General features: G+C 37.4%; 1 protein-coding gene across 1 annotated transcript in view; it reads left to right on the top strand.

The window, feature by feature from the left end:
• LOC149571472 (uncharacterized) overlaps positions 1-19962 on the top strand; it is a 103161-nt gene extending 83199 nt beyond the window's left edge. Inside the window, exons 5-7 of the mRNA XM_089812986.1 lie at positions 18206-18506; positions 18647-18930; positions 19069-19962. Of these exons, the coding sequence (XP_089669112.1) occupies positions 18206-18506; positions 18647-18930; positions 19069-19489 (1006 nt within the window). The 3' untranslated portion in view covers positions 19490-19962. The remainder of the gene's footprint in view (positions 1-18205; positions 18507-18646; positions 18931-19068) is intronic.
• Positions 19963-23022: the final 3060 nt, after the last annotated feature.

The raw sequence follows: 23022 nt of genomic DNA on the forward strand, positions 1-23022 counted from the left end.
GATCCAAATTGGATCCTAGAAACCCTAATTAGGGTTGCCACCCCATCAACCAATGAGAAGATGCCACCTCATCGATGGACCAATGAAAAAAGTGGAAAAGTGGCAACCAATGAGAAGGCACCAAAATGGTGGCCAATCAGAATTAGACAATTGTCCTATCCTGGAAGAAAGAGAAATTGCCACTTGGGCTTACATCAAATGATCTTCTAATATAAATCTCCCTTTTTCTTTCATTCTTTTAGCAAAGGCAAGGAACCTAGCTAGCCTTTCATTGACTTCTTCCATGGGAGGACAAGGTGTATGCTTCATCTTGAGCTCAGCCGATTTCATCATGCTGCTTGCTCCCTGTAGTGTCTTCTCATGATCCTCCTCATATTCTTTTGTGAATCCAATAAAAACATTTAGGGAGGAAAGGGTGCCCAAATGTTTTTTCTTGATAGTAGCCTTTCCTAGCTCATCCAGTCTTGATCCAAGCTTTGTTTCATTGATGTCTTCTCTGATATCTTCAAAATCAAGTGCTGCTCTGATGTCGCTCATCATGGTTGTAATGGAAGTGTTGACGCCTGGGCTGTGATGTGCAACCGCCTTCTGTATCTCTTCTTCACCAAGGGGGATTGTCCTTCCTTTAGTCTGTCCTTTACCTGTATCATGTTTAATGTACCAACATTGGTATCGGTTATTCGCCTTATTCTCGAGAAGAAATTTGTTTTGGGCATCATATCCTCTTTGTTTTTCTTAATGTTTGTTCCTGTAGGATTCTTGCTTGCATTAACATCTACCATCTTGTTAACCTATGATGGGATGGTGAAGTGGTGGATGATGAAGGCGAGAAGAACCAAGGGAGACAATGTCTAGACAAGAACGAAAGAGAGAAATCCGCTTAAGGACCCCTTTCAACTCTAAATGATTTGAAATTACTTTTACCAATAGCTGTTTGCCAAGGGGGATTGCCCTTCCTTTAGTTTGTCCTTCATCTGTATCATGTTTATTGTACCGACATTGGTATCGGTTATTCGCCTCATTTTTGAGAAGAAAGTTGTTTGGGCATCATATCCTCTTTGTCTTTCTTAGTGTTTGTTCCCTTAGGATTCTTGCTTGCACTAACATCTACCATCTTGTCAACCTATGATAGGATGGTTGAGTGGTGGATAATGAATGCAAGAAGAACCAAGGGAGACAATATCTAGACAAAAACGAAAGAAGGAAATCAGCTTAAGGACCCCTTTCAACTCTAAATTATTTAAAGTTACCTTTACCAATAACCGGATCTCCTTTTTGGAATTTAGGGCCCGTTTGATGAGCGGAATAGGAATACGTATTCCGGAATAAATATTCCGGAATACGTATTTTGGAATAGAACGTATTCTTGTTCTTCGTTTGGTTCAGCCAATATTTAATGGGAATTTGCGGACCCGAAAATTTATGTTTTCTAAAATAAAAAAAAATGGAATAGGAATACGTATTCCAATACCACCTATTTTGGTGGAATTGCAAAACCCCATTTTTGGGCCAAAAATGGAATAAGTATTCCATTTTTGCTTCGTATTCCAATCCCGTTTTGGAGCATCCAAACAAGGAATTCACAATTTTTGGAATACGTATTCCAGAATACGTATTCCTATTCCGCTCACCAAACGGGCCCTTAGGATCAGACTTGAGAATTTCAAATCCCTTGCAAATCTTGAGGCTCTAGCTGGAAAAATCAGAATTTAGTGCTCTCGGAATTGTCCACAATTTACCCCAAGAAATCAGATCACAATAACCTCCTCCAAATAAAATCGTCCGATCTCTAGGAGAACAATCGCAGCCCTTAAAAAAAAATCAGAATTTTGTCTCCCACAAAATTTGGCTCCCACAAAATTCACCAAGCAAGAAGAGTGCAGATCTGCCCTCAATCATGGAAAATCGCCAAACATACAGATCTCTACCATGAAGAAATTTGCCAACAATAATGCCAATCTGCCCTAGCTGGAAAAATCACCCAAAGAAGATGCCAATCTGCCCTTTCAAAATTGCCTAAAGGAGAAGAAATCTGCTCCAAGTCAAAAAATGGCTGACACCATGAAGAGGAAGAGTGAGAAGTGAGGAGCAAAAAGGAAAGAGCTTCCCCTTATACCCAACTTGCCTCTCCTTCCTAGCTGGCCGACTGGGACCTTGGGAGGAAGAAAATATTAATTAGAACACCAAAATTGGCCCCCAATTAAATGCTTAGCCAAATATTAACTTTGTCAAGATGAAACTTACTTTTTTAAATTGCCAATTAGACCAAAATCGCAAAAAGAAAGTAAATGTTGTCGGTAAAATGTATAATGTAGCCGACGGGTAGAGTAGTATCCGAACGGGCGCGTGACGCTTGAGTCACCCCTTCGGAAAGGTATATGTACATGTCCGGATGGACTTTGGAATTAGGATTGTAATCGGAAATCATTGTAGTTATTGTAATCTGCAAGTGCATACATGAATAAAGTACCTGTTCGGAATTGAATCGTGTTATACTTGTGTTGAACTTCTTACCCTACGCAGTAAACATTTGGCGCCGTTGCCAGACGAACCTAGAACGAAGGAATGATATGAAGATTGATGCCGAATTCGCCAAACAAAGATCGGAATAAGGTGAAAGATAAGAATGAACTAAGTACAACAAAAGAAATTTTAATTTTAACACAGCAAGCAGAACGCAGACAGAGACTTCAGCAGATTGCCGAGGGGCGCCGAAGGGGTGAAGAGGCACAGACGGAGGGAGTGCACTCACCTAGTAGGCTGAGTGCCGAGGAATTACTGGAAGAAACTCGACAACGCTTGAATTTGGTGGAGGAAACAAGAGAAGAATTTCTTAACCTGTATACGCCGAGGGGAGAGTGTCCGAACGGAAGGAAAGCAACTCGCACGGCTCGGAGTGTCGAGGGAGCACGAGCGTGGAGGGATCTCTTCGTTCCTGATACACCGGACGAACGGATATAGGCGGAGAATAGAACATCACTTGAAGACTTGTCACCAGATAATGCGGTTGTTGGGAACAAGACTGTTGTCCAGAATAGCGCGAGGGTACAGAACAGCGCGGGAACACAGAACAGCGCGGGTACACAAGTACCTCAGAATCCAAGACAAGTAACGATGGCTAGCCCTAAAGAAAAGTTACCCAAGTTTCACGGTGATGGTTCAGCAGACCCTATCAGACATTGTAAAATGTGTGAAACCATATGGACGGCAAATGGTGTGACGGATGAGGATGATTGGGTAAGACAATTTCCAGCGACCCTACGGGGTGTGGCGATAGACTGGTTTTCTGACACTAGTCCTCAGAAACTTAATACATGGGATAATATTAAAAAAGAATTTATAGCCGAATTTAGATTACTTCGAGATGATAATGAAATAGTGGCAGAAATCTACAGTACCAAACAAGGAAAGAATGAGACAGTCCGAACCTATGCCAAGCGACTGAAGGAATTGATCGGAAAGATGGAGAGTCAACCAGCGGATGGGTTGAAAAAACGGTGGTTCGTGGAGGGGCTACGACCGACTCTTAAAAAGAAAATGAAGATTGTACCACCGGCATCGTACACCAATGCGTATACTCGCGCTATGGATTTGGAAAGTGAACAGAAGACGAGTAAGAAGAAAAAGCATAAGTCCTCTGATTCAGATGATTCATCCTCGGAGAGTAGTAGTGGTGATGAGGAATCAAACAAGAAGGTGAAAGAGCTATAGAAAGATATGCTACGGATGATGAAAGAATTCAAAAATTTGAAAAAGAATTCAGATACAGTAAAAGGATAATTGTGTTGTACAGATTGCAAGGAGGACGGACATACGAAGGGTTCATGCCCGAAGAAGCAGTTTTGTGACATCTGCCAGGTGGCGGGGCATTCACTGAAAGAGTGCCCGTTTAACTTGAAAGCAAAAGGACACCAACAGGTGTTACTCACGCAGGAAGCGTCGATCAATAGCAATAACGCGAGCAATGATGCAACTTCAGGTGGATATCGATATAATAATAGAGGCGGAAGGGGTGGAAGCAATAACAACAACAATGGAGGTCGAAGTAGAATACAATATGATACTTTGCGAGGGACTGTACTACGAAGGAGGCACCGCAACTACTGTGTAGATGGTGTGGTCTAGGGGACCATGAAGATTCAAAGTGTCTAAAGAAAAGCGTAAATTTATTAAGTATTGGAACAAGCAATGAGAACGTGTTGGCAATCATGCGGGAGCAGGCGAGGAAGGAAAAATATCTGAATGCGGAAGAAGAGAAGGAGAGGTTACAAAAAACCCGAACAGAGATAGAGAAGCAGATGAGAGCAGAGAAGTCACAAATAAAAGACACTAATGAAACTCCGAAAAGAAACTTGGCGGAACAAGACATGGTGAAACAGATAATGCAAACGGAAGTGCCAATTAAATTAAATGATCTTCTCACCATGCCACAGTTACGTACGGCTATTATAAATATGACACTGTCCCCGAAAGTAATGGAGGAAGCAAAGGATAGTACGGCAACAACCACAGCAGCAGCAATAGATCCGATGTTATTAGCACTGACAACAGGCAAACACCCAACAGTAGTAGAGATGGGCATTCTGGGTACAGTGTTAACAGATACAATAGTAGATGGAGGATCGGAAGTGAATGTGATGCCGGAAGATATCTGGAAAAAACTAGGACAACCAACACTATGGCCACCCACCTTTCAGTTACAGTAGATCAACATGGAATAAAACCCTTGGGCACTTTGATGGCGCAACCGGTAACAATTGGGACACAACCATTTTTGGTGGATTTTGTAGTCATTCCATTAAAGAGAAGAGGGTATGACGCCATCCTAGGACGAGGGTGGTTGGTGCAGGCTAAGGTAAAGCATGATTGGAAAAGGAACACCCTGTCAATGGAGAAGGGAGGTAGGAGATTTATAATCGATTTGCATACACAGATGGTAGGAGAAGAAGCCGCGTCGTCGGACTTAGCAGGCGATGGTGAGAGTGACGACGAAGGGAAAAGAAGGATGGAACTAGATGATGAAGGGGTATTGAAACTAGAAGGAGGCTCAACTGATGACGACTTAGACTCCGTGAATGGACTGTTGCATTGGCAAATGGAAGACTATGAGGTCTTTCCGAGCTGCAATATTTTGAGTGTCGAGGAGGGAAAAGAAGGCCATGAGTTTCCGAAGGAGTACAGTGAATTGAAGGAGGGAGAAGCGCAGGTGGATGAAACCCCTGCCTATATGTTCAGTAAAGATAAACCAATAAAGTATGAAGAGCCGACAGTGAAAAAAACGAACTTAGGTGATGAGGAAAATCCGAAGAACATTCGTGTAGGAGATGATTGGAACCCAGTATTGAAGGCAGCAGCTTGGACGTTTAAAGACTTAAAAGAAGTACCACCAGAACTATGTGTCCATCGGATACCATTAATCGAAGATGCGGTACCCGTACGGAAGTGGCCGTACCGAAGGAATAAGAATTATGCAACGTGGGCCATCGAAGTTACACAAACAAGGAGGAAGGCGTGGCATGACAAGCACCTGAAATTGAACAACTTTCACCCCGGTCAGTTAGTACTGAAGTATAATGGACGAAATGAAATAAGGCCGAGAAAATTTAAAATTTAATGGGTTGGACTGTACAAAATACGAGAAGTTGGATATAACGGAGCAATTAAATTATGGACACTAGACGGAAAAGAAATTCCAGATGCCGTAAATGGATCAAAGTTAAAAATATACAGGGAAAAGAAGGATCCCCCTCAGACAAATAAGTGAATGAAGAAAATATCTATAAATAGTGTATATATGTATAATATTAAAATCGAATATAGTTTTAAATATGAAATAATAAATTGAAGTTGGAAAAGCACGAGTTGCTAAAATGCAGTATAAAATAAATGTATAAAGAGGTAAAATTGGCAATAGGAGTCTTTGAGGAGCAGGATTTAAGACCGTACGGCCCACCTTCATGACCGTACGGGCTCAAGGAGGGTGAAAGGAAAGAAAAATAAAAAAAATAAAATAAATAAGTAATAAAATAAACAAAATAAAGATTGAAAAGGCGATACAAGAATAGCCAAGTCAGGAAGATCGTACAGACAGAGAGGAAGACCGTACAGACAGACAGGAAGACTGTATGGACAGACCAGCATAGAAGAAGACGACTGTACGGCCTTTGGGACAGACCAGCATAGAAGAAGACGATCGTACGACCTTTGGGAGATAATAAAGAAGCCCGTACGGACATAGGGAAATTAAATGAAAGCTCGTACGGGCCCCTAGGAGACAGGAAAAAGAGACCGTACGGCCTGAGGAAAATAAGAGACCGTACGGCCTGAGGAAAATTATCGTACGGTGATAAGGAGAGCAATTGGTTATTGAAGACCGTACGGATTGGGGAGCAATTGGCAATTGGAGACCGTACGGCTGCTAACCCAGTCAGATAAGAAGGAGAAGATGCCGTACGGCTGAGATAAATTCCTTGAGGAGATCAAACGTACGGACGGCTGGAAAAAGATTTAAAAATATATATATATATTACAGGACCGTACGGATGAAAGGAGGAACAGGCCACGAAGATTGAGAACAGTACGGCGACCGTACGGTGGTCGAAAAGACAAATTGAGGGCAAGATGAATAGGACCGTACGGATTGAGGGCAAGGTGAATAAGACCGTACGGTCTCAAGCTGAACGCCATCATATAGAGTGGTGACCAAAATAAAGCTGCAAGGAAAAGAAGGTATTTAGAGACGAAGGGTATCAGAAAAGGAAGAGGAATTGTTGTAGCCGATTCACAAAGCAAGTCTACAGGAAAGAGGAAGTGGAAGAGCTATCAAAAAAGAAAAAAGAAAAAAAAAAAGACTACGACAGATTCAAGTTGTTTGGAATGAGTAGCAGATGATGCCAAAGGGAAGGGGAAGCATCAGTGGTTGTGGAATCGACAGAAAATGACAGGAATGTTGTGTTCTGTGCATTTTTGTATGAGTTGCGAAGTGCTAATTTGGTCTTCCGCCTTGTATTGCGACAGGGAGTGCACCCGGGGTGCTGCCCCAGGACCCCGCGAGGGCGCTGCCCCTCGACCCCGCTGGGGGCGTTGCCCCCTGGACCCCCAGTCGTTGCGGATATCAGTCGTGGGAGTCTGACCAGTTGAGAAGAGTTGAAGTGGCTGTAGGCATGGACTTTCTGTGTACCAGAGGCACTGGGAGTAGGTGTTGGCCGGGAGACTGTCTTGGTGGATGAGTAGAGAGCTCGGGAGGAGCTGATCATCCAGTTGAAGTCAGTATGGCGACACTTGGCTCAGTGCAACCAGGAGTTGGAAACAAAGAAAGCAACACAGGTGGCTATCAAGGTCAGCTAAGGAGATAGTATTGTGTTAGCAGAGGCTACAGATGCAACGTGGGTTGGAGACCAGTTTGGTGCAGGCATAGGATGAATGTGAAAGTGATGCGATAGAAACAGATCTATCTTGTTGTAGTTAGTCAATTAATGTATTTTGTTGTTAATTTGTCTCAAATATTTTATAATTGTCGTCCGGAGACAACCTTTCTTTTGGGGGGGATGATGTTGTCGGTAAAATGTATAATGTAGCCGACGGGTAGAGTAATATCTGAACGGGCGCGTGACGCTTGAGTCACCCCTTCGGAAAGGTATATGTACACGTCCGAGATGGACTTTGGAATCAGGATTGTAATCGGAAATCATTGTAGTTATTGTAATCTGCAAGTGCATACATGAATAAAGTACCTGTTCGGAATTGAATCGTGTTATACTTGTGTTGAACTTCTTACCCTATGCGGTAAACAGTAAACAATGCCTTGGAGTTGCTAAATGTTTCCTTTTAATGATGATTTAGCAATTAAGATATCATTAAAATCGGATTTTGGCTAACCAAAAGCCATTTTTCAATATTAAATTATCAATTTCATTAAAGGCTTAAGAATTTTCAAGGCAATTTTAATCCATTAAAAGCCAATTTTTTGCTATTTAATTCAAATCGATTTTGCCAAGTAATTTAAATTTTTTGACAAAAATAAAATTATTTCTAGAGTCTAAAATCGATTTTACAATTTGATTTCATCTTCACAAAAGAATTTTTTTTTTACCAAAGAAATTCAAGATTTTCTAGAAACCTAAATCTAACAAAATTTCATTTTTTGAAAACTATCTAAATCTATACAATTACACCCAAATTTTCAAAAGAAATTGTCTGAGTACAAAATTTACAATTTTCTCTGGCCAAGTGTTGCTCCTTGAAATTTATTCAGCCTAAGGGTGAAATTGACCACTTTGGAAAATCAAGCCAAAACCTAGGTGAAAATAGATCTAACCTTTCTCCCTTTGGGCTTAAAGGCATCCAAGACTTAAAGTTTTCACAAAAAATCAAATCAAAATTCTTTTTTGACAACTCAAAAATTTGCCAAGGCGATTAAAAAGGGGGGTCCCCAAAATTTTTGGGGTGATGGTGTGAGAACCTCACAACAGTTGGTAAAATATGAGATACGTACTATCGCGATCTCCATCAATATCAACCAAATGATATCCATCATGATTCCATGGCAAACTATTGTTAAGATCATCACCTTACAATAGTAACTACAATCAAACATTAAGAAAGATCGCCCCCTTTCATGATGTTTCTGCACGATCATATAGTAACTCACATGATAAGAAAATACTATACACGTATTTTTTTAACTTCAAAACTGAAACTGAGACTCATCCTCATAAAACATAATCACATTTTTATCATACCAAGTTTACCTCTGAAGAGCTCCACTTATAATTTTGAGAGGGGCTTGGTTAGAATGTCAGCAGTTTTCTCGTCAGCGCTAATATATCTCAGCTGTGACATTTCTTTCGAGCATGCACCTAATGTAATGATAGGGGATCTCAATATGTTTTTATATGTTGTGAAATACTGGATTCACTGAAAGTTTTGTACAACTTTGATTTTCACAGTGTATAATAGTGGGGTCCAAGGATTATCCAAACAATCCTACTAGTAATTTCCTCAACCATACTGCTTCTCGAGCTCCCATGGATGTTGCCTCGGCTTCTGTAGAACTCTATGCAATTGAAGTTTGCTTTCTGCGTAGCTAGGATATCATGGCAAAGCCTAAGATGAGACACTACTCTGAGGTACTTTTATGATCAACAACACTTCCGGCCCAATCTGAATCAGAATATCCATGTAGACTTATGTCAACATTATCATATTTTAATTTTAGTCCAATAGTTCCACGTAGATACCTCATGATATGTTTTGCTGATACAAGATTTATTTTCGTTGGTTCACACATGAACCGACTAAGAGCGTTTGTAGCATAACAATGTCTGGCTTGATATTCACCAAATACATCAAGGATCCAATTTTCTGTCAATAGAGAGTGGGATTGGCTAATTTTGACACAGAGGCTGCATCTTTTAATTTACGTAGATTTGTTTCCATGGGCATAGACATAGGTTTGCACTCCATTCCAAATCTGTTTAGAATACCAATAGTGTACTTACCTTGATTTAGAGTGATATAACTTTCTTCTTGCCATACTTCTAGTCCCAGGAAGTAATGTAAAAGACCTAGATCTTTCATATATTGAATTTAGAGCCAAGATCTTGTTTTCATTTCATGATGAGATGATCTTCACCTATGATTAGTAAATCATCAACTTAATGAACAAGGATCAACATATCACCATTTGTTACCTTCACGTAGAGGTTAGGATTTGCTTCATTTTTAGAGAATCCCAACTTGGTGAGGTAACTATCCTATCCTTTCATACCAAGCTCTAGGAGCGTTTTAGGCCATAGAGAACTTTCTTCAATCTGCAAACATGAGAAGTACTAGCATGAATAGTAAACCCAAGTTGCTCTAGGTACTTCATCTTCAATGATGCCATTTAGAAATGCAATATTTCCATCCATTTGGTGTCTTTTCCATCCTTTTGAGATGGCGATAGCAATTATGGTCCTTACTGAAGTGTACTGAGCAATTGGGGCAAATGTTTATTTGTTGAAATATGGTCGCATCGATCAGATATAGAAATAACGATCGATGCTACACCCCTATTTTTGCCCAATTATAAATATTCTATATAACTTTTGAGACTTAAAGCAAAATTGAGTTGGTTGGTTAAATTTGTTATTCATATTGGTTCATGTGAAAAAAAGTGTTAGTTGTTCGTTATGGTTTCATGTGAAACAGTGTTAGTTATTTGTTACGATTCATGAGAATTAGAAATATTGGTTTCCATTATGATGCTATATAAATGGAAAATGGTTAGCAAAATGATTATTTAATTTCAATTAAAATGATTTCGAAATATGTTATTACCATGCTTAACTTCTTTTGTAGGAGCGTGACGCAGGTGGGAAGTATTACCAGAGAGGGAAAAGGGCATGGGGGCACACCTACACTTGAGCTGACATATATGAGTCCTAAACCGCCGTGGCCAATGGAAATCAAATTGGGCAAGTATGCCTAGTGATCACCATGAGCTAACTGGGTCAATACTTTTAATAAAATAATAGAAGTGTTTACTTGAGAATAAATCAAACGAAGAACAATTGTTACCTTTAAGAAACGAGTCAATCCTTCTTGCAATATTAGAGATGTTCTAGTGTAATGGTACCCACTGTACTTACGTACATTTGTACATGTACATACATAGATATGTATGTATGTGTATATTCAAATATGATGTAGATGTATATATACGTAAAACTTAAAATACAACGTATATACAAAATACATATATTTAGAATATTACTTGTATATATGTATGTGTACATACACATAACAAATATATGTAACTATAATAGGCACCATTATAATAAAACATGAATAGTAAAGATATTAATATTTCCATCTAATGTCAATGTTTTTATATTATTGTTCCATCGGCCTTTTGTTATTATCGACCTTTTTATTATTGTTTCTTTTGAATATTCAATCAAGAATGTAACTCATGTTTCGCCACCTTTTAAACATCTTGCTCGTAACTCCTCTGGTAGATTATATTTTGATTAACGGAGCATGCATAAGGGACACACCATAAATCATCTCTTTGCTCTACAAATAGCTTCTAGTATTTACAATAGCCATATACCTACGATTCAACTCTTAGCAACAATCCTAGATTCCCAGATTTTCTATTATTATCTTCTTGTGATTTATTCTTTTCTATCACTTCTAGCCAATCAAGCATTCTTATCTTCCATTCATAACTGGCTATCACAGCCTCAACGGAATTTTGGTTTGAGCTGGGAGCCGTGTCAGGCCAACTCGAAAGTCTTATTGGCAGACAAGGGTGTCATACCTCCATCAACACAGCCTAGTCTTGCGTCTCTTTGCACCTTCTTTATTTTGTCATTTATTAAAAATGAAAGCTCCGAGTTCGAGCTCGTAGCAAGAATATTGGTAAAGCTACTATGATCAAAGACTAAGTTCCAAGATTAAATGAATTGTTTATATATTACATAGCTAGCTAATTGCCTACTTGCAATTGGTCTGATTTGCTTGCTGCATATTTTGATAATTTGATACCTTTATTTCAAAACTTAACAATTGGAAAAGATTACCAACTCTATGGAATTCTTATACAGAGGTATAGTCCATATGCCTTTGAGATAAGGAGAGAGGCACCATTAGAGAGTTAATGAATTCGTTTATGAAATGCCATGAACCTTCATTCTTATATTTGTTTAAGACCCAGAATGGGTAGAAAAATCATGACTATAATAAACAATGTTTAAACAAGAATCATGGACAACCACACTTGGGATTCATCGAGGACTACTAGTAAGGTTGAGATGAAGGATGTAGGCTGATAACAATTGATTATGGCAGATAACCTGCACGACAAATGTGGAAAGTTAATACAAAACTAAACAGTAATGAATATAAGAAAATGTATCAAATTGAGTCAGCTCACGGTGATCAAAGGGTATAATCCTTGTTGTCAAGTCGAGCAGTGGGTGATCAGGCACACAATTGTTTACCGTACGGGTAAATTAAAACAATGCATACAGACAATGAACACGAACACGAACACGAACAGCAAAATTATATTCGCATATACCAGACATTACATTATGCTTCATAAGATAAGATCGATGATAGAAGATGATTTACAATGATCCCAGACGGGATATAAATGCTATCCGCCGAACCTTCCCAAAGGAGTCTGTCGGCCACAAACATTATGTCCGTTACAAACTATTTACCCGTCGGCTACAGAATACAGAAAAACCGACGACAATCACCCTGTCGGCTACAGAAACATCGACGACAATCATCCCGTCGGCTACAAAAACATCGACGACAATCTAGTCGGCTGACAACAATGTCCATGCGAATCTTTGGCTAGGGTAGGTTTAGTGGCTTATGCTGCTGCTATGATCACTAGAGGTTAGGATAGCTTGCAATTGGATGGATAGGTTGATGAAAGGTATTCATAGCCTAGCCGGTAGTGAGTTGACACTCTAACACTAGGATACTTAGTGGCAGGACAAGGTTGTCCCATGCCTAATCCCATGCAGGGAAGGCCTTTCTTAATTGAGATTGTGTGGAGATACTTAGGGTCCGTGGTTGGGAGGTTAAGCCTCTGACAATTCTTCTCCTCTCCATCTGATGCTAGGACTTGCTCAACATAGAACAGATCTGCATTCATGTTTCCTTCGATTATCAGGTATTTTACTTGTGTATAAATTGTCAAGTTCCGTTGAAATTATACTTAGATAGTTAGTAATGTTATAATCCTTTTCATGTTTCTTGTAGTTAATCTACTAGATTAAATTATATTTTTCCTTCATTTTGTTGATGAAAATCATGAAAGCAATTAACTAGAACTCAGTTAATCTGTTATAGCCAGTAATCCTCTTTCAAATGAATATGTAAAATATTTGTTGTATCTGTCTTCCATGAGAATATGGAAAGCAACGTATTTTAAATGATAATATAATTGTTATTTATGGTTAGGAAAATAACATTTTACAATTGATTTGATAATGTGTGTGGATATATATGTCAGTATATACTGACATATGTATACACACACACACACACACATATTTAAATTGTATATATATTCTTCTCATCATTTGCAATAAATTCTGGAAATTAATGATCAATTATATATATAACTGATTGAAATCTACTATATTTCAACTATACTATTGATTTGCAGTTAGGTTATTAGTTGCAGATCATTAACATTATATGTATGTTTCATATAAGATCCTGATCGAGCATCATTATTGGTGATCATTTCCAGATTGGATATTATTTATTTGTACAAGATAAATACAGATCGAACTTGGTAAGCATTTATATCTTTTAAGTAACAAACCCCAATTATAGATTGGGTGTTTAGTTAAGATTGAAAGGCAGAATCCATGAGACATCTTATGAATGGATATGCCTACACTTTGTGTAGACATGTCCACTCATGAGATGTGTCTCTTCCTTATATATTTAATGCAGATCTGATCTGCAATAGGAGGCATCTAGATTGATAAATGCTCCGCTCTTGTAGATTGAATGCCATTAAGGGGGAAATTTAGACGTGTGAATTCATGATCAGTATATATCAATATTGATTTGGCATCACCTTTATATTTATCAAGTTCAATATTCTGATTATAATCTGCAAGAAAGTACAGTGATTGTAAGAATCATATTCTGAAAATAGAAAAGACATAGATAGATCAAATCTGAATGAAAGTTGATTCATATTTAACATGGTATCGGAGCCAAGTTCTCTTGTACAGACTACAGAACTTTACTGCTTAAAGGAAGATTCCTGCCTTTTGAGAGAAATTCAGAGATCTGTTAGCATTAATAGAGAAAACCTGATGGGAAGCAAAGACATATGGTCAATACTCAAAGCATCAGTCAATTAATCTAATGACAGATCATGATTCATATTTATGCGAAGGTATATACAATATGGAGCTTAGTAGACTTATATCATATGCAGATTGAGATTGTTAGAAGACGTCATATCAGTCAAGATTGACTGATATGCCATCACAGATATTGAAAGTAACATCTGGTCCAAGCCTTGGATCAGAAATTTCCATAAAATAAGATGGTTACGGTCACCAGCAGTACTATAAGTATGATTGCTCTATACATTCAACATCAGCAACAGATGATGCTGGGGAGTGAGTTATGATTGTGTCATTGTGGGGTGTGTGTGTTTTATATCACAAGTAGAGGAGACTGCACAAAGCCGGGGTTTTGCTCACACTCACAGCACAGTCACGGTGCAAATTGACCATGTTGACAACTTCAACCCAGTCACATTCGATGCACAAACTTGAGCAAAGTGAGCCCACGAGTAGAAGGGCCGGAGTCTAGTTGGCTGAGAGCCAAGTATCACTGCGAAGAGGTAGATGGGGTGTCAGTCAAGTATCATTAGTTACTAATTCAACGGAGACTAGGTTTCGAATCTCACATTTAGCAAACTATTGAATTGTTCAAAGTATTGACAAACAAGCACGACATCCAAGATGTGGCTCATGGGGACTTTCATAAGATGACAGAAATATCTATAAGGTGGGACAGAAAATGCGATTTTTCATAATCTGCACGACCCAGTGTATGTAACTCTACAAAGCACGTGTCTTATCAGGAGAAGTATGTGCTGGGCAGATCAATATGCCTAAACCTGATATGTTATGCAGTCAGTTTGATTGTCATTGCCAAGGCCAGGAATATGTACGCTATCTTCAACTTGCAAATATCAATGGGTAAACTCTCAATGTGGCTTTTGGCTTGAAACACCAGCTCAAATTATTGATCGCAGCCTGTATATTGCTGCTGCTACAATGCCTTGACTGCTTTAATTCCCTGCGTGGGACTCTAGGAGTCGTCGCAACCCTTGCTAGCTGCCCAAACAATTATTATTGAACCCTCAATTGATGAAGTAAATACCAAACACTGTTTCAGATATTGCAGCAATTAAATACAGGAGTAAACACCCAAAAAGATGTTGAATTCCTTCACCGTTCTTCAGCTAGAGCAGTGATTTTCCCTCACATCTGAAACCCTCTTCGGACACTAATTCTCAGATTAAACAGTTAACAAATTGTTATACAACAACAACAACTTGATAATTAATCAGAAACAGAATGTAGCACAATTTGCTGGCTCTCTTACCAGCTCAAAGTGCCAACAGAAGATGGAGGAATCCGTCCTCTCAGAATTCCAATGCCAAAATCCTCAACAGTTCACAAAATGCATGTGACAGAGTGATGATTTAATCAAAGCTAGAGGCTTGCGTTTATAACAATTAAAGCTAAAATCTTCTTCAAAACACCAATGGCCAATAGCTTCTTCCTTAGACTTTTCACTTAAGTGTAAACTTTGCTTTTCATTGCATATTTGAATTTGTAATAATATAAAATGACAATCATTTACTTCAAAACTCTAATTAATTCCCTGGCACAGGCTTCCATGAATTAATTAAATAAATGACCCCTTCCAATGATGACTCAACCCTCAACTTAAGTGAAATTATGTAGTTAAATTAAAAATTTATAATAAGCCATTTAATGATTTAATAATAATTTGGCCACTAAAATAATAACTCCCAAAATACTTATGTCATAAATATGTTATTTGAAATAGGAATCACACCTATTATTTCCCCATACGACCAATTGTACTTTCCTAAAATAGAAAGGGTCCCTTTTAACCATCACCAAACTTGCCATAAATAGGAGGTGTAGGAAACTAAGCCCAAACGAAGTCTAGTCTGAGTCAAATGAAGACAAATTGGAACATACTGAATTGTGAAGAAGACAAGACCCTCCCCATAACCAAACCTCTGCCTTAAAAAGACCCTCTATTCACAATAATTAGCCTACAAGGATCACAATAATAGGCCAATCCCTCAAACTTTGATGCTAGCAAAAATGAAAACATTACAATTATTCAATGGACAGTTTCTGGTATCTTTTCTTCCTTCAAAAACAATAGAAACACCTGATTCAGTCTAAAAATCTCCAATTGGTTGAAGGGAGTCCTCTCTCTTTGCAACAAGCTGGTTTGCACCTTTTCCAACCTAGGACTTGTGTAACCAGTCGGTGTACTGTTGATTACCGACACCATTTCCCAACAATGTGGTATTCTTACTAAGTTGAAAGGAAAACCGTTGGTATAGAGGCATCGTGCAATTTTTTTATCAACAATGTTGGCCTCCTTTTTAAATGCCTTGTCCAATGTCTTTTGCGGGTGGTAATTTGTACTTCATCTTTGTCTCCCACTTCCAATATAGACAAGAATGGACATTTGGAGGTTGCAATTGAATCAGTCGGCAAATGCATTTCTTTTCCAACTCCACCAGTAGAAAAAGATTGTTTTGATCTTAGAACCAATCTATCAGCCTTAACTTGTTCCTTTACAAATCTTGCCATTTTTGTGGGAGGCAACCACTTCTTTAGGCCTTGACACATTGCCATTCTTTCACCAGCAGGTCGCATAAAGTGAAGTTTCACTTAAGAATATGAACTATTTTATGGTTTAGTATTACAATATATTACACTTCCAAATATAGGCCCCTTCTCATGGAACTTGTGAAATTCTTGTGATGTCTCCATAAAGGAGATGCTATATCAATTTTGAATTTATTGATTCCTTCCCCACTCACTGAACTTTCACAACCATTCTTGCAATTTGATTTCTTGTAATTATAAGAAATTAAATAAATTTAAATTTGAAAAATATAAGAAATACAAGCATACAAGGGCAGAAAAAGATACAAAAACATTAGTACAGAGAGCTGCACTTGTTTCTTTATTTCTTTTTGAAAAACAAATTGGAAAAAAACTTGAAAAGTTTCATCCCAAACTTGAAAAAATTCTTCAAATTTTTAAAAATCTACATTAAAAGCCTCAAGAATAGGGTCAACTGCTTGCCTTAGATGCTTAGTTCTATTTTGTGGAAGCGATCTGGCACCTTATGAATGATCCTCTTCGAAAATAATCATCCGCGCTTTGAAATATTAAAATGGAGACCAAACGAGAAGAGAACAAAATGATATGTTTTAATAATGAGTAGTCTCATATGGGGCCATTTTAGGGTTTTGTGGGAAAAAAATTAAAAACTCTTTTTTTTTTGATAGGTAATAGGCTGAAGCCAAGATAAATTATAATTATTTGTTGTAATTAATTATTATTATTAGTTAAGCTCAAGTAGACTTGAGCCCTAGGCCTCTCAGATAAGAGGCTCACAATTTACCATTGTGTTGTAGGCTCTTGCCTTTAAAAACTCCAATTTTAACCATGTGCTTTAAGTGAAATTTTACTTGTTTAGAGTTTTTTCCAAAAAAAAAAAATCCTAGGGGTTGGGCATCCAGATGCACTTGGGTGGGATTGGATGCTCACAGGGAGCATAATTTCTCCTGTGGTTGCCTCAGGCAGAATTATGCTCCTTGTGTGCATACATGCACAACATGCATCAGGATCCAAATCCAAACAGATCCAATTTAGAGGCATGGGCAGGGTACATGCACACATCAACTAAGCAATTAATAATAGCATTCTCTCTGTGTTCTTACGAAGAGGGTTTGGCTATTTTACATTCTGTCTGCTATGGGGTTTTGGTTTCCACAGATTAAGGTTCATCAGAAATGAGAAAAAAATATTTTCCCAGAGCAGTCCATACTAGTTTCGTTCTTGTGAAATATTTAGTTAAATAGTATGTAGTTAGGCATTTGTGGATGCCTAAATAAAATAAGAACTGAAAAAGTCTTTTTAAAAGCATGTAAAATCTTTGACTTTCCATATCAAGTTTTACAGCATTGTATGATTTTAATATTGAGAGGTAGGTATGAAGTAACATTGTCAATGCATTTTTCTCCCCCCAGTTTTACCAAGTCAGGCAGACAAAACTTACTGCTGGCAGCTTGCCTTGGGATTCTGCAATAGTATTGGTTATGATTTCTACTCAGTAATCAATGCAAAATCAAAAGCTGAGGCAAATGCTAGTCCACTCTTTTGTGTTTTCGTCACTGCCCAGAGTTTTAATTTTAGAACATTTTGCAAGCATAGACACTTTCCCATTTTCAAAAAGACGATATGGTTTAAAATTTGTGTCTGTTACTTAGCTAGATCTTGTTTACTTCACAATAGTACAGTATCTGGCTTCTACATTGACTTACCATTCTTTGTTGATCTCTTTTTCAACTATTAACTAAAGATCTTGTGTGCAGTGAAGAGACAAGGATGAAGATTGGAATATCTGTTAGAATGGCACTTGTCGAGCGCCAGGACAAGCAGAAATTGCAAGAAACATGTTTGCTTGAGTGGAAAGAAATTATAGCAGAAGCTGCTAAACTAGGCTCTGATGGTGAGGATGAACTGCAATGGGATTCATATAAAACCCTAACTGAAAAGATTCATCAAGATTGGTTGCAGGCTGTTCAATTGAGAAAGAGAGATCCCAAGGGACCTAAATCGGTTGAGCAGAAGATGAAAATATCAGAGGCAGTCAAAGCCAAATGGACAGATCCTGTAAGCACATTAGTGAATTATTAACGAGGCATGTTCACAAATATCTTTTTATGGAAAGATTGCCCTTGCATACAAATTGTAGAAACAATTTTAAGTCTAGCATGATATCAGACAAATAATTTTAGTCTGTGAACTCGCAGGATTACCGTGAAAAGGTGCTGGCTGGACATAAAAAGGTCTACAAAAACAGGCTGCCATCAGCTGTCAGAAGATTTGGCAGGAAACACTCTCTTAAAATTGGTGAGCAATTACATTCTCAGAAAACCCAGGACAAAATTTCTGAATATTCACAAGTATATAGAAGGAAATCTAGTACTGCATATTCAGATCCATTGGTAGATGCCAAATTGGAGAAGTTAAAACAACTCCAAGCAAATCGAGAAGAAAATAGAATTACACAACATGAAGCTGTTGAGAGGGCAAGGTAAAGACAAGTACAAATTTGAACTTGTTACATGAATTGCATAATTATTCAAAATTTGATTTTCTGCTTGTATTCATCCTTTTATTAAAGGATATTTTCTACAATTGAATATATTGCCATAAATGATTCTCTGAACAGGTTACTTATCACAGAAGCTGAGAAAGCTGTTAAAACACTCGAAGCTGCTGCAGTGATAAATAATAATGCACAAACTTCTTTATTTGAGACTAAGAAGCTACTAGCTGAAGTAGTAGCAACAATGCAAATTGTTGAATCTGCTATAAGTGATGGGCATAGTTTGTCTAGAAGCCCACAGAAATCTTTGGATAAAAAGACCTCTCAAGCAGACAGAAACATGAATAATTCTCCTATACCTACTTCTGCAGCACTTAGGCCACATGATAAGGATTGTATGCATTACCGCTCTTTCAGTAACACCTGCAAAGCAGAAAATTATGACATTCACAAGTTCAACAATGGTACATTGTCTGGAAGCATATATCAATATGCTTATGAGCCGGGTCATTTGACAGAGATAGGTGTAGAAAAAAATGCGTAGATATGTTGCTTCTCAGTTTTCTACCAGAAATCTCTCAGCTAAGGGAACAGCTTTGATCTTGAACTTGATGTCTGACCAGAGGATTGAGAAAGATGGGATTTTAAGTAACTTCTGCATCGACTCCAATGGTAGTGAATTATGCTGGCATTGTTAATGAGCCATCAATCTCACAGATTATTGAAACACATACTCCAGAGCAAATGAAAGACAACATTTTGTCTGTAACTACAAACTTTGTTGCTTCTACAAGGCCAGTTCAGAACATTGATATTTTGGTTTCAAATAGGGATGTCAAGAAAAGGTGGGTCTGTGGAAGATTTTTTGGGGCAAAGGAGGATTAGCCATTAATCATATATCTGGTAAACATTTTATTATGTTCAAATTTAAGTAGGGTGGAGCTTTGAGCCCTTTTGATACTAAGACTTATTCCAGGTTATGGACCAGTGACATGGTGATAATTTTTTGTTCTGTTACATGCTATTCTTGTGTGTGCAAAGGTCCTATCTATTTGTTAATCATGTCTTCATATGTGAAAAAATAATGCCACATCAAGCAGATTGGGGCATCATAATAGTCCTCTTCCTTGACAGGCAAGAAGATCAAGCATATCTAATAAAAGCATACATCTTCTAAAGTAATAGAAATGTGACTGAAGCTTAGCACAAACCTGAATGGCTGTTACAGAAAATCTGTGGAAGTCAGAGGCTCACAGCCACACTAATGTTTTTGAGAGAAAAAAGGCAAACCAAGGAGTATAAGTTTTTTAAATGGTAAAAAAAGATTTAATAGAAAGGTAAAAATAATGTAGAAATGAGACAAAAGCTCCTGTTTTTGAATTTAAAGGCATTCAAACAGCATAAAGATATAGAACTGATAAATTTTAATAGTTTAGCCCATCAATTGTAGAGTATAAATCTTTGTTTTTTATGTCCACATTGATTATTAAATTGCATTGCACAATGGGTACTTTGTTGTGCATAAATAATAACTAAATGTTTGCGGTTTTCAAAATTTCAACAATAATCTTGATTGTACAAGATAACAAAGTGTGAAGTTCCAAATAATCAGACAGCCAGTGAATCTTGCTAGTAGAAAGAGAGCTACACAAGAGGGTTGTAATATTTGATGATGAAGCTTTCTCGTTTGCAATCTACTTAAAAACTTTGGATCACTTTCATCAAGGTCAATTGGTTGGTCATCCTCAATAATACTTGATTATAAAAGTAACCATCCTTCAAAAATTGTTAAAACATGGAAATGTTTTGTGTCTTTAACAATTTTTATCTTTTTATTTTAATTTCAAAATGTAATTGTAATGAATCACAAGAAGGATAATCTATAGTAATGTACAAGAGCACCAATTTTACGTGGAAAACCTAATGAGGGAAAACAATGTCTCACAATATATGAAAACTATTACAATGAGGTTCACTTCCAAACTTGCAACCAAGATCAACTATCTTAGGGAAAGATACAAACAACTTGTTATAAAGAGTTGCTACCTTCAAGCAAGATATAAAGAACTTGCCAAGGAGACTCACTATCTTAGAACAAGATTCATGAAAGAGAATTACAATGTATAAGCCTCCAACATATAGTTACCAACAATCTCCTTAGAATGGAGATGGTTTTGACAGGATGTCTGAAGCAATCATTCATCAATTCCACTCCACAACTTACAACACACACTTTTGCCTCCTCAATCTCACATCTTCCACACACCACAAATATTCCTCATTATTTTGCAATTGATTTGATCTTTTATATATTCATCCCAGCAAGAAAAACATCAATTAGGTCAGCCTTGAGTAATGACTAGAAGATAGAGAGGACCTAAAAAGCTTTAATCATATCTTGCATTCAACCACAAACATCAAAGATATTGACACACATCTTCCAAAATTGGCAAGAAGGTAATAGCTCTTTATGAGTTGGCTCATAAACATACCAACTAATTGGATTCATACAATGCAATTCACTTGGATCATTAATATGACTCTCACAACAATTCTTCACAATTTCTTTTATTGACACAACTATGAATATAAAGTGCAAGGATAGAGATCTTGTAGGACATACACCCACAAGTTACATAGATAACCAACTTCAAAGCCGCACACCCATAATTTACATAGACAACCAATTTTAAAACACAAATGTTATACCAAAACAAACAACCACTACCATGTAGGTCGTGTAGGCATGTTCTTTGAACATAAAAAATAATTATCGAACTCATATGTTGTCATTTCATTGAAGCTAATAGCATGTCTCAACACCTTGATCCTTGTTGATTGTAGTTCTCTCCTTTTTGACATTTTCATCCTTCTTTACAAGAGGAAACAAAGGTGACACTATAAATGAGCTTTCAAAAGTTAATATTCTAAATGTCACTTTTGGGTTAGTTTCTTTTTATCTTTACTTCATTTAATACAACCCTTCACTAAATTGATCATGACTTCAGCTAGCAAGCTTTGATTTTGACACCATTTTAGACATTGAAGTCACAATTTACTTTTCTATTTGTTCAAGTATTTTTTGAAATGTTTGAAGTTCATCTTGAATGGTTTTGATAAGCATTTGTCAACAATACACATTCACAATTTGGTGTGGTATACATGATTCCTTGTTTCACCTTGTAATAACAAGCTGAAATAGGGGCACATGTAGATACCTGTAAATTTCATCATTTACTTAGTAATCCATAGGTGATTTATGTTTTTCACCACGGTTGTGGTTCCTAATAGTTTCTTGATGGATCCGTGTATCCCAGGTTTTCATATATCGTTTCCCATTTAATGATTTCTTGTACTTTAGCTCACATATGCACATAGTGACATATGTCGCAAAAGTTGGGGATAATTATATCGTCCTAATTATAAGCACCCATGTGCTTTACAATTTAATGATTGTTTAGCACTTGTTTTATTGTATTTATGTTATAGATTGTATTCTATGACTTTATCCATTTTATGCATATATAATTCCAACATGGGTCCTTTAATTTCTCCAAACTTGTGTGAAATCAAGATAGGACTTTACTCCTAGGTGTCATATATCTCCAATGACAAAAATCATCTCTTCTCCTAGGCTTTATTTCACCTTTTATGGCCTCAAAATTTGATCCCAACATCATAATCAGCTAATTATTTGGATCTTGCACTTATGTACTGACTATGACCCACCAACAAAATTTCAGCTAGTTCTAGGTGAAACAAGTTGACTAGTTGACTTGTCCCTATGATTTTGAGCCTATATTTGGGGTTGGGGTATATCTCAAGGCATTTATGGGCTTTCTAGATTTACAATTAACCTACTTAATTCTTTCTTTCAATTTCACTATAATAACACCCCTAACACCTCATTTGAGGACATGAAATTAATTGCAAAGTGGAAGCACCAATTTGATGATATCCTATGAAGTGAGTTTTTTCTCTTGAAGGATGCATCCATCTATATGAAGCATCTACATTCTCTCTCAAGCATTCAAGGCATCCAATACATCATTTTCAACATCATCATGGAGCCTCAAA

This window comes from Cupressus sempervirens, chromosome 2, assembly GCF_028749045.1.
Source record: "Cupressus sempervirens isolate cs-2001-9-10 chromosome 2, ASM2874904v1, whole genome shotgun sequence".
Taxonomy (NCBI): domain Eukaryota; kingdom Viridiplantae; phylum Streptophyta; class Pinopsida; order Cupressales; family Cupressaceae; genus Cupressus; species Cupressus sempervirens.